Genomic DNA, 13664 nt, shown 5'->3' on the forward strand with positions numbered 1-13664 from the left:
CGCCACTTCTGGCCATTTTATGTATATGTGGTGCTAGGGAATCGAACCCAGGGCCTCATGTATATGAGGCAAGCACTCTTGCCACTAGGCCATATCCCCAGCCCTTAACTATGTAATGGTAACCCACCTTTACATCACCTTTAAATTGAGTATAAAAGAAAAAAAATGAAATCTGGGGAAGTTACTCAATTTATGTAAGCCTTTTGTTTTGTTTTTGCCAGTCCTGGGGCTTGAAATCAGGGCCTGTCCCTGGCTTCTTTTTGCTCAAAGCTAGCACTCTACCACTTGGGCAACTGTGCCACTTCTGGCTTTTTTTCTATATATGTGGTCCTGAGGAATCGAACCCAAGGCTTCATGCATATAAAGCGAGCACTTTACCACTAGGCCATATTCCCAGTCCTTTTTGTAAACCTTTATATCACCTGAAAATGAGATAATAATCTCTCAATTATGCACATTATAATTATTAAGGATTGCATGTAAAACACATGACTCAGTAAGTTTTTATGGGTATTTAATATTTTATTGGAATTGCTGAAATTGTAGTAAGATCACAGTGTACCCAATCATCAGAATATAATGTACTCTTTGGGAATAAGAGATGGTTTGCCTATGTTCCAGAAATGAAATGCCTATCTTCCATATATTTTATCTTTGTAGGTCTTTGGTGATTTTCCAGGTCATGCTCTTGCTGGAACATTCTTGTTTACCATGGGTCTTTGGTGGTATATAAAAAGTCTTTTAATATATGTATACAAAAAGCAAGCACAGACCTGCTACATTCATTCTAAAGCATTCTTCCAGAAAGCAGAAATTTTGGAGGGAATTGTAGGCCTGTGCATGATGTTAATTGGTGAGTAGGAAATTTCTGTGTTTTATTTTTCCCTATTGCATATTTTTTCATGTGCTCAGATATGATTCAATACAAATTAATGACTACAAATATTTTTATATTCAAAATATCACCTAACATATATCTAATTGAAATTGCCACCAGATATAGTTAGTTAAGAAGATAATGCCTCATTTTTAAACAAAGGCTAGTTCTTTAATGAATTCGAGTATTTAATTTCCCTACCTAGTGAAGGTGAATTAGATTTTAGAGTTGGTTAGAACCTCTGAAACACTCTCATAGGATATTGTTCTGATCCCTAAAAGAATGAACCCTAACTTAAACCATTTTTCAAGTGATACCAAAGTGATTAAGTGATTATGGAAACTATTTACTAGTAAATCACTGTGGATAGGCTATAGAGGGGTCAGGGCACTCATCGTTTTCTCTCTGTTCTTTCTTTTGCTCTTCCTTCTTTTCTTTCCCTTCTTTTGTTTGTTTGTTTGGTCCTTCCTTTCTAGCCTTCTCTCTCTCTCTCTCTTATTCTTTCTTCCTTCCTCCACTTCTTTCCCTCTCTCTCTCTCTCTCTCTCTCTCTCTCTCTCTCTCTCTCTCTCTCTCTCTCTCCCTCCTTCCCTTTCTTCCTCTACCTCTTTCTCTCTTTTTCTTTCCTTCCTTTTATGCCAGTTCTAGGGCTTGAACTCAGACCCTAGTTTTTCTCTCTGAGCTTTTCTGCACGAGGCTAGTGGTCTCCAAGTTCCAGCTATTTGGACTGGCTTTCAACTACAATACTCAGTTGGCATCCTGAGTAGCTGGGATTACAGGTGTGAGCCATCAGCGCCTGGCTTCTCTTGCTTTCTGAAGTGGTTAAGGAAGTTAGGTTAGTCCAGATAATTTCAGAGCCATAATCATTGCCTTTGAAAATTCTACAAAAATATTCTGTACTTTAGAGTTCTAATTCAGATTCTTCTTCCAGTATTCAAAATAGATTTTTCTTATGCTTTATTAATGGCAATAGATTTTCATGATGACTATGAATTACAGATCAACTAGAGGGAAGAATTTCCTTATTTCTATAGGTTAACAAATAAGATACCATCTCTAAGAAAGTTAAAGTGTTTGTATAATGGGTTAAATCATAAGTTGTATCTATTTAGATATCTTTAGTTATCTTTAATTGAGTCAAAGCCAAATTCCAGAGTTTTTATCAGATAAGAAGAACTACTTATTTTGTGGCAGCTATGCAGAACCCAAGAAGGAAGTAACTAGCTTTTATGATGCTGACTCATAAACCTAATTCCTTAAATCATTCAACATTTAGTTTGGTCATTAGATTGGAATTGGTAGTTGAACTAAAATCAACTGCATTGAAGATGTGAAATAAGTGAGAGGAATTTGGCTCATAAAAGGTTGATAGATTGGAATAGACTTTTGAACATATTATCCTACATCTTCATGCAATGTTAGGTAAATTTATAGAGAAAGTTACAAACTTACTGTCTTCTGTTCTTCTACAGGTGTAATTGGTATACAGACTCATGCTGGAAGCAAAGAAGGCCAGTGGGTCCGATTGCTACGCCTTCATCATTTAACTATTTATATCTTCTTTGCTTTCTGGACAGTGGCCCAGATCTTATGCTTCACCATCAGGTCAATTCCTGTCTCCTTAACCAATTTAATGTTGGCAAATGCTTTTTTAGTGAATGGTAAGTATGAGTAACAATTCCTTTTTTTTTTTGCCAGTTCTGGCGCTTGGACTCAGAGAGTGAGCACTGTCCCTGGCTCTTTTTTGCTCAAGGCTAGCACTCTACCACTTGAGCCACAGCGCCACTTCTGGCCATTTTCTATATATGTGTTGCTGGGGACTCAAACCCTGGGCTTCATGTATAGGAGGCAAGCACTCTTGCCACTAGGCCATATTCCCAGCCAGTAACTATTCTTTATTAGCTGACATTAGTATAGCCCTTTATAGTAATATATCTTTACTGCTTACATGCAGCATTGATTGATAATTCTATATATCTTGGCCATCATGAGATATTTGGATGTTCTAGGCAGAATGCCAAAGACCTTTCTTCCTTATTAACCTAGTAAATAGAGTGTACCATACAATTTCTCAATATATTTTTTTCATATTAAACCTATCTTGAAAAAGACTAACTGTTCTGGCCAATCTCTTGGTGGTCCTAGATATTATCAGTTCTTTCACATAAGACAATGAAAACTGAACTTAGAGGAATATAGTATGACTGTTCTGTAATGAGGCAACTACTTACAGCAGAACACATTCCATCATCTGCTCAGTAGTTTTCAGAATACTGAGAGAGCATAACAGTCTCAATATGTGCTGAGTAGAGTTTCAGTCACATCAAAACATAAGGTCTTTATTTTTAGACTTTCATGAAAAAAGGCTTTTTGTGTTGTTGTTTTTGTGTGTATGTGTGCTGGTCCTGAGTTTTGAACTCAGGGCCTGGGTGCTATCACTGAGCATTTTTGCTGAAGGCTAGAAGTATTCCACTTGAGTCACAGCTCCACTTTCAGCTTTTCAGTGATTAACAGGAGACAAGTCTCATAGACTTTCCTGCCTAGGTTGGCTTAAATAACCTACATCTTCAGATCTCAGCCTCCTGAGTAGGCAGGATTATAGGTGTCAGCCACTAGCACTGGAAGAAGTATGTTTTAAAAAAAGTTATTATAAAGGTGATATATATATATATATGTTACATAGTCAGGTAATGAATACATTTCTTTTTGGACAATGTCACTCCCCCTATCTCTCTTTCCACCCATGCTGATCCACCAATTGTATAATTCATGTTCAACATAGTGTCTAGTGAGTACAAATGTTGCATTTATTCACCATTTATCTCTCTATTTCTGTGTACCTACTCACCCTCGCAAAGACAAATGAACAAGTAAGATAAAAGAAGAGAAAACAAGAAACAACAACAAAGAAAAAACATCTTGTTTTTATTTCCTGGAGTTCATCGTGATAAATGTTGTTGTATATGATCCGTGGCACATAGGCAGTGGACCTTTGTCTTTCTCCTGTGCAAATATCCTCCTTTGCTCTCACTGTGTATGAATGCCTAGAAGCCTGTATAATTTAGCATGTCCTGGTATATTTTCGATCTAGACGCAGCACTTGAGAGAAAACATTGGCCCTTTGTCTCTCTGAGCTTGGCTTATCTCATTTAACCTGATTAGTTCTAGGCTCACCCATTTCCTACACATGATATAATATTCTTTCTGATGGATGTGTAAAATTCCCTTTTGTGTAGGTATCACAGTTTTTTGATCCATTCATCTATTGTAGACCAATTGGGCTATTTCCATAGCTTGGCTATTGTGTATTAGAGGACCATATAAAGATTGGGCAAAGGAGGCGGGAATTAGATTTCAAGAGTTGTATTTTACAGAATCAGTGGTGAATCTAAGAATGCAAAGATATATTACTGTGGGAATCAATGGGGATTTTTTTTCAATTGTGAATGAAAAATCTGCACAGAGAAAAAGACAGAAGAGCAGTGGGTAGCCTTTGATTACACTGAAATAATAGTAATAGTGATGGGGATGATGATGGTAATAATGATAATCATACTAATAAGTTGTTTTCCCCCCTTTCTATTAGCTTTTATCTTTTACAACCATACTCATGGCCGAGCAGTGGTGGATATTCTTTTGCATCAGCTGCTATGCTTCGCTTCCTTTATGGCAGGCTTGGTTTCCTTCATAGAGGTCATCATTAGGAAAAATATAATGCTGGCGCTTTTGCGGTCAAGTCTTACCATACTACAGGGAAGCTGGCTTTGGCAGGTAGGCCTCCAGATAATATACCTGGGGTTTCTAACATGTAACATCTCTCCTTATTTGAAGGGACATACTGCTATAGATACCAGAGACTTTTCTCTAGTGTGCTATCAACTGTGTCAGTTTGGGCATTTGAGATTCTTTGATGTGCACTGACCTTACTTGTGGGCATTACAGTGGCTGGTCATGGAGCAGAATGTGTACATCTTTGTTGTATATCTGATCCTTCTGAGCATTAGCTGATGCTAAAATGTCTTATAAACCTAATGGGTAGAGAGCTTGAGAAATGTAGGAAAGGTATGAAAGTGTCAAAACTATCATTTATTGAGAAAGTAGTAATGTTAGGTACTGCATTTTTGCACACTTTATTTTACTCTGTCCTTACCATAATCCATAAGTCAGGCAATCTTTAAATTACTGATGGTAAGAATCTGAGGGACTAGGGTCATAGAATAATGGAACTAAAGTTTAGATCTGGAAACATTTTTAAGAGAGCATAGTCTCCAAGCTATGTTACAGTTATTGATGGTTTTTAGAAAGCTTTATAGTGAGAATCAAGAACAAAAGTCAGAACAGGCAAACTTGAACCCATTTGACTTTCCTTTGAGAAGAAATATCTTCAGGGGTTGCTTTTCATACAGTATTGGATAGAGATGTCTTTTTCTTTGTGTGTGTGTGTGTTTTTTTTTTTTTTTTGGCCAGTCCTGGGGCTTGGACTCAGGGCCTGAGCACTGTCCCTGGCTTCCTTTTGCTCAAGGCTAGCACTCTGCCACTTGAGCCACAGCGCCACTTCTGGCCATTTTCTGTATATGTGGTACTGGGGAATCGAACCCAGGGCCTCATGTATATGAGGCAGGCACTCTTGCCACTAGGCCATATCCCCAGCCCCAGAGATGTCTTTTTCTATGCTCATCTACAAAGATACTGTAATTAATTCAGTCATAACTGAAAAGAATCAAGGACTGCTTGAGCTAGCAGCAAACCTTGTCATAGGTCATCTGACACTTTTTGTAGTCATGCAGAAGGCAAAAGGCATGTAAGGGTAATAGAGGTTTCCACTGAGATTTCAAAATAAGGCATGGAGGCCAGAAGATATGTGGAACTGATAGGATCTCTGCAGGAAGCTCCTGGGTGGGTGACGTATGAAGCTGTAAGGGTGAAACTCAAGATACAATGGAGATACCAGGATGTTGGAGATGGTAAGAGTCTAGAATTTCTGCTGAGGAAAGATGCATGCAATGAGCAGATTCAGCCCAGGAGAAAGGCCATGTAAGCTGCATCCAACCAGATTGTGGGGTCAGGACTATCAAACCCACTGGAGCTCAAACTATAACACCATGCGCCAGACACAGAGTTATATGATCATATCCAAAATAGCTATAATATATGTTCAATGCTATTGAATATGAATGTTGAATATGTACCTATTTATGTAGTTTTAAACATTTTTACTTCAATATTAAAATGAGAGAATGTGTGCACATTGTGAAAGTCCACTCATCTCCAGAAATGATCACTAATCATACATTGAATATTAATTACTAAATGTTCTTAAATATTTTTCTAAAACTAAGACTTGATGGGTACTGCCTCTGTTAATAAACAAGGTTGGTAACCTTATTGTTTAACTAGTATACCACAGATTATGGGAGTTGTTTCAGTTGCAAAGGATTTTGAAATGTACCATCTTTGAGAATGTGCTTAATTATTTTAACATGTGCTTTTTTTTTTTTTTTAACAATACAGCTGGCTTTTGTTCTGTTTCCTCCCACTGGAGTTCTTGCATGGGATCTGAATGATCATAGCAACAGTGTGTTTTTCACCATGTGCTTTTGTTGGCATTATGCATTTTCCTATGTCATCATGGGAGTGGTTTATGTAGCTGTCACCTGGTGAGTTACCAATTCTTACTCATGTAAGATCCATTCTTAATATAATTATCAAGGCTCAATAGTATTGAACTTAAAATTCCAAAGACTTCATTACTTACTGTCTCATAAGTTTGGGTAGCATTTTATAATATTATCTGCAAATATAGACATTGCCAATAAAAAAGAATACCTGTAAAATAGAATAGCTTGTGATGTGTGCTGTGACTCTGACTCATTCATTGGTGACACACTGTTCTGTGTTTCCATGTCTTCACATATATTATTTTAGTTTCAGAGTGATCAAATGCTCTGTTTGCAGTGTTTTCCATTTATTCACATATGCATAATTCCACTGTAGTTCTTCTAAGCCTGGATCCCCTTTTTTAACCAATTTCTCTGTGTGCCATTAATTCTGAGTATATGGTTAATTTGACCGTATTTTAACATTTTTTAAAGTTGAGGAATACCTTTTTTTTTCCTGTGTGTGCCTGACATGGCATTTGAACTCATGGCATGGACTCTGTCCCTGACCTTTCCTTGCTCAAGGTTAGTACTGTGCTACTTGAGCTACAGCTCTACTTCTAGGTTTTGGGTAGTTAATTGGAGATAAACAATCACACAGACTTTCCATCCTGGCCTAGATTTGAATCAAAATCCTTAGATGTAAGCCTCTTAAGCAGGTAGGATTATAGGCATGAGCAGTAGGTACTTGAAATGTCTTTTAATAAGATTCTTGATATAATTTTCCAGGGGCAGGTGAGGAGCACTAATACAGATTGATGAGAACATATATTCTCAGCTCTGTTGTCTATTAGTTGTATGGCATCAGGCCAATTAACCACAATAATGAAAATTTTGTTGCTTATAAAATGTGAATAATAGTATGTAATAAGATCATGTATTTATGATGACATACAGTCACAATTAATGTCCTTGCCCACTGGTGTTTGTTGTCTTTCTCTTCTTCACCTCTTTTTGTTATAAAATAAAAGAGTTAAGTTGTTACCCTGCCAACACTGAAGGTATCCCATCCTTAGAGATAAACTTGATGGTAAAACACAGTGCATTGAATGGGATTACTAGAAGAACAAAGCTTTATTAGAAGGTCAAAGAAGTCTTCTCACAATTGAAAGTTAAGGCTTGAAAGCTGAGCCAAAATAATAAGAGTGATCATGATTCCCTTCCCTAAGGTCATTAATGCCAAAGTGCAATGCCTTGGCTGATTTCAATTTCTAAGCATGAAGGCTTCAACACCTCATCTTTTATTTCAGTGCTGATTGATACGTTCTGTTGTGAGCATGCTTTATGGTAATATGCAATATGGTAACCACTACTAGCTGCTGAGAATTTGAAATATAGCCAGTACCACCTTAATTTCAATTAATCTAAATATCCATATGTAGGTAGTGGCTGTCATTATACCGGCTGTCATCTCTAAACAAATTCTCCAGATTCTCAGAATGTAGTATCTGCTTCTAGGCAATATGGTATCTCAGCTCCTGCTGCAACCAGCTTTCTATGCTCTCTAGATAACTTCTCCCCATCTGGGCTCCTCTATATTTTACTTCTGAGGAAGATGTTGCATCAGAGCTATTCCCTTGTCTATCTCCCAGGGTTACCATCAGAATTTGGGTCAGCTCACTTTGAAATGTAAATTGTGTTAGGAAAATGGAGGAGAACGGAAAAGGAATAATAGGCAGGACTAGATGGTCCACAAGCGAGGGGCACAGACCTTCCCATGGATTTGGTGGTTGTGCAAGGGGGTGAATTTGGGACCAAGCTTATATGGAGTCTGAGCAATGAAGCAGAGGTTAGTGAAAGAAACACTAAGTCTAGGAAGTTGGTGGCTTTTCCTTGGGCCCACAATGGATTGTTTACGGCTGGGCCTAGTTGAATTGCCCTGCCTGCATATCCAAGCAGGTTCCCACATACTTGAGGTTTTCTAAGTATTGCAATTGCAATGGTTTGTCTTTTGATCCTTTGTCTCTCTATTTTTGTACTCCCTTTCCCTTCCCTAGTTCCATTACACACATATGCAGCATCCAGGGTACTAAGATCAGTTACAGTGGTCATACTTGGGTTTTTTTTTCTTAATTTTTATTGTCAAACTGATATACAGAGCGGTTACAGTTTCATACTTTAGGCATTGGATACATTTCTTGTACTGTTTGTTACGTCCTTCTTCATTCCCCCCTCCCCCCTCCTCCTTTCCCTTTCCCCCATGAGTTGTTCAGTAGATTTACACTGAACAGTTTTGCAAGTATTGCTTTTGTAATCATTTGTCTTTTTTACCCTGTGTCTCTCAATTTTGGTATTCCCTTTCAGTTTCCTAGTTCTAGTACCTGTATACACGGTTTCCAATGTACTCAGATAAGATGCTTGGGTTTTTATCAATCCTATTTCATTCCAGGAAAGCCTGTGTGAGCTCATTAGGGCTGACTCTGCCAGTGAGTGCAACTAGTCCCACTGGTGTTCAAGGCTGACATCTGGCTCCATCTCCTTAGAGGTTGAGCAGTCTCTGGGAACAGTACCAGAATTCAAGGAATGTTCTGGTTCATTGCAGAGTCAAAGAAAGACTACTGTCTCTTCCTATTTCAAAAATATTCAGATCCCTACTGGAACTTTTAATCCTAGAAACCACAACTTCCATTTTTTACTTTCTAACTTCTCTTCATTGTATGATGCATTATTGTAATCTTTTGGATCAGGCAATTTTCTCTTCTTGGCATATCTACATTAAAATGCATCTGCCTTTTTGTGAATATTTCTGTGATTCTTCTAGCCTTCTCCTTTTCTTGAGTTTTATAGAACAGTATTTTCTATCAGACAATTTAAAGTTGTGATCTATCAAATGTGTTGTTGACAAGTAGCTCATGTAAGGTCCATCTCCAGGAGGGCTCCATGCAGATACCCCCTCCTTCTTAAATCACAGCCCAGTTACATAGGTAACTGGCACACCTGGAGGCAGTTACTCCCCCCACATCTGAGGTCACACCCTAATCCACCTGGACACAGCCTAATCCATCTGGACACACCTCCCATCCCCTGCCCTAGACAAGGCATGGCTCAGGAGTGACTCTCTAGCCTGAAATTGTGCCTTGGATCTAGCAGCAGGCCAGCAATTCAGCTGAATAAAGTTCTTTCTTCTGCCCAATACCGCATGGAGTTCACATCATCCATTGTTTTCTTGAAAATCTCTTACAGGCCACAGCTAACTAGATTGTATCTCCTTGTAAAAAGACTGTTTTTATATTCCCATACCTGGTGGTACATCAAGCGCTCAATAAACAGGTGTTTGTCATTCAATAATCTGGACATTAGAGATACTAAATTAGAGGCTTAATTCATTTGAAGATCATGTTTGTGTGTTTATGTTCGTCTATTCTATTTCGTAAAAACAGATTCATCCGTTTGTGACTTTTGGTGACTGGCTTCTTTAACTTAGCATGATTATCAAGGCTTATCTATGCAATAGTATGTATCAGTGATTTATTCTTTTTATTGAAAGTGTCTTTTAAAAAATCGATATTTAGCAGTACTCTGATTCATGCCTATAATCCTGTCTACACAGGAGCTTGAGATCAGAGGATTATGACTAAAGAAAGCTAGCCTGGGCAGGCAAGTCTGTGAGACTTTTATTTTCAATTAGCCACCAGTAAACTGGACAGTGAGCTGTGACTCCAAGTGCGAGAGCCCCACAACTGAGAAAAAAAAATCTGTACTTAGACTTAATTGATAAAAAGAGTCTAATGCTGTGGGAAAATCTTACTCCTATCTTAATTAACATTCTCCTGTAGCTTCCAAGGAGAAATGCTCTATAGATTATAGTATTTCTAAAAGACTCACCTTGGGATTTCAAAAAGCCTCTGTCATTCATATTTTATGACAATAACTGGAAACTCTATTTGAAGCTTTTAAATTGGAAAAAGGGTATATAATAATTTAAATATGATGGAATTAAAAACTGAAAATAGGGGCTGGGAATATGGCCTAGTGGCAAGAGTGCTTGCCTCGTATACATGAGGCCCTGAGTTCGATTCCCCAGCACCACATAAACAGAAAATGGCCAGAAGTGGCGCTGTGGCTCAAGTGGCAGAGTGCTAGCCTTGAGCAAAAAAGAAGCCAGGGACAGTGCTCAGGCCCTGAGTTCACGGCCCAGGACTGGCCAAAATAAATAAATAAATAAATAAAACCTGAAAATATAAGAAATATTTTTACAGGTACATATAGTGATATGTATGGTCTAGATTCTACATATGAGAAAAAAGTATGTGTCTGGCAGTCTTCTTTTATATGCTTTCTAGGTTTGTTTTCATAATTGCTCTTCAAAAATAAGACCAAGAAATAGCGTTTTTCACATAATGTTATATAAATTTAAGCATGAAAATAGCATGGGTAGTCTATACTAACATTCACTGTTGTCAGGTGGTTGGGTAATTCACTGTTAAATTTCAGATTAAAGAGCTTAAAATCTTTTGATAGGGTTTGATTCTAGATGGATGAGTTACAAAACAATGCAGGATCAAACATTCTATCAAAATGGGTTTGATATACCACACACATTGCCATGTAAGCACAAATCAGTTGTGGGACTATTGCTCTAATAATCTCCAAAAGATGAGGTTGTTCTCATCTTCCCAGAACAATAATGCAAATATTGATTCATTCTATTCTATTCTATCCTATTCTATTCATTAGTGAAACCTGTCTATGTGGACATTTTGTTTCATTATGTAATATATGTCACATTTAAATACTTCAGTTGGCACAAAAGTCTTTCAAAAGTTCATCTGTAGGGGTGGGAAACAATGCAGTTCATAATTTGTGTTTGATAGAGATGCTCAATGGTACTCTGTTTCAGCTGGGCTTGCCATATCCCATAGATTTTCACTTTGGTTTTAGGAATGATCAAATTTATCTCCTGAAGCCTCCTTGAAAAATTACTTACTACATCCAGAAGCCATATTTCATCTGTTTACTTATAACCTTATTTAATCTACAATGATTTCCCAACATTCCCAACCTTAAGGAATGGTGGGCAAATACAATGCTAATACTCAATGTACATATGTGAAAATGGAACCAAGTAACTAGAAAATATGGGTGAGGTTGGGGCAGATGTGAAGGGAAGAGATTGATGGAAGAGGTGACATTGGTCAAGATACAGCATACTTGAGCTGGGTGCCAGTGACTCATGTCTCAAAAGGGTGAGATTTGAGAACCATGATTCAAAACTAGCCCAGGAAAAAGTCTGGGAGACCATTATCTCCACTTATCCACCAAAAAGCTGTTGGTGGAGCTGTGTCTCACAGTAGGCTTGAGCAATAAAAGCTCAGGGACATTGCCTGGGCCCCAAGTACAAGCCTTAGGATACCAAAATTAACAAAAAGTGTTCTCATAAGTTGACATGTTGAATGGAACCCAAGGTCCTTGTACAAATGTTTAAGGATAATAAAAAGAATTGACTTTTTGGTTGCTACCCCTATTTTCACAAGTAATATCAAGTTTGTTGGATGATATCACAGTGTTTTAATTTTAGACACCATCTAACCAAAGATGGTTTATTTTCTCTCAGGTTCGTTAAGTGGAGAATCAGGAAACCCTGCCCCTCAGAAGTTATGCTCCTGAAAAATGCTGAAAGAGAGGAGGAATCAGAAGAGGAGATGTGATTTAGATGGACAGCTGGTGTCTCCACAATAAACTTTTTTTTTTAATAGCACTGTTCTTATCCTTTTTTCGTCTGACCTTTTGTTTGGAAAACAACTGGCTGAAGTTGGCATGTACTGCTTGTATTTTCACTTTCTTTAAAGGATTTGTTTTTCTTTACTGTTGGGGTCTGACCACAGGGTCTCGTTTTTGCTCAGCTTTCGTATTGGGCTGGTGCTCTACCACTTGAGCCCTATTTCTAACCTTGTTTTTTGGTTGTCTTTTGGAGGTTATAGGTATAAACGATTTGAATTTCAATGTTTTAATTTTTAGCTTTGGGAATATCTAGCATGGCAGTCATTTTGCATATTGTGCACATTGTACTACTCATAGTTGAATATACATATTTTGAAAGAAAATTGTTTTATTTACATTATAGTTTTGTACAAGGGTCTTCAGCTTATTGCCACTTGGTAATTCACTAAGTGTGGACTTGTACTGTTGAGCTTGTTACTACAATGGGAAATAAATAAATGCATTTATCTTGGTGCAGAAGCCTCAAATCTTTGTTGTTGTTGTTTTTTAACTACATCACACTCTTCAACAATACAGAAAAGGGCTATAACACCTAGAAATTCCTATGGAGCCTTCTCTGTGAGAGCATCAGGTCTCCCTGTGGGTAAAGTAGACCGGAGGTCCTTCTGAGATGCATAACTTTTCTGAGAGGGTGAAAGAGATGACACCAGGATAAATGGCCTCAAAGCCATCAGAGTTATTTTGTCATCTGTAAAAGCCATCCCAGCAGAAGGTAAGAACTTTAACAACCATGTCATTTCCCTGGTAAACAAAGGGTTAGTCAAAAGAAAGCCTTTTACAGAGCACGTGAGCATCCTTTGGACCAGTGTGAACCTTAAATAGTTTCCATTAGAAAGCTGAGAAATGTTGTTTGTAAATCTGAGTCTACCTACCATTACCCACCCTCCAATTCTGCATGAATAACCACATCCTTCCCTAAAGCAAGAGGACTAGCCAGGCACTGGTGATTCCAACCAGTAACCCCACAACTAAAGATTCTGAGGCCTGGAGATTATGGTTCAAGGCTAACCATGGCAGAAAAGCCCGTGAGACTCCTCCAAATTAACTATCCAAAAGAAAGGCTGGAAACTAGAAAACTAGAGCACTATCTGAGAACACAAGCTAAGCAATTTTATGTTCTTGAGTCCAAACCTGAATACTTACATTAAGATTTACATTAATAATTACAAAGTATGAAAGTGGAACTGATTTGAATCAGAGGGTTCTTTCTGGATGTTACATTTGATCAATATAAAAATAAGAATGTGTGGACAGTTAATTTATTACATTAGTCAGAAAGGCCAGTCACTGCCATGAGAGAAAGAGGAAGGATAACTTAAGGTATCGTGACCCAAACGTGGAGGAATGGAGACTGTTTTATGGAGCTGAAACCTGGGCATGAATTCCTGAATTCTTCCAGGCATTCCAGGG

The 13664-nt window shown here is 37.9% G+C and overlaps 1 protein-coding gene across 1 annotated transcript; it reads left to right on the forward strand.

Annotated features, from left to right (window-relative positions):
- Positions 1-843: 843 nt before the first annotated feature.
- Positions 844-12181, forward strand: LOC125351057 (transmembrane protein 45A-like). The gene is made up of 5 exons (XM_048345802.1): positions 844-853; positions 2349-2537; positions 4463-4647; positions 6388-6533; positions 12088-12181. The coding sequence occupies exons 1-5, from the start codon at positions 844-846 to the stop codon at positions 12179-12181; spliced, it is 624 nt and encodes a 207-aa protein (XP_048201759.1).
- The last annotated feature ends 1483 nt before the right edge of the window (positions 12182-13664 follow it).

The sequence above is a fragment of the Perognathus longimembris genome, chromosome 5 (assembly GCF_023159225.1).
Source record: "Perognathus longimembris pacificus isolate PPM17 chromosome 5, ASM2315922v1, whole genome shotgun sequence".
NCBI lineage: Eukaryota > Metazoa > Chordata > Mammalia > Rodentia > Heteromyidae > Perognathus > Perognathus longimembris.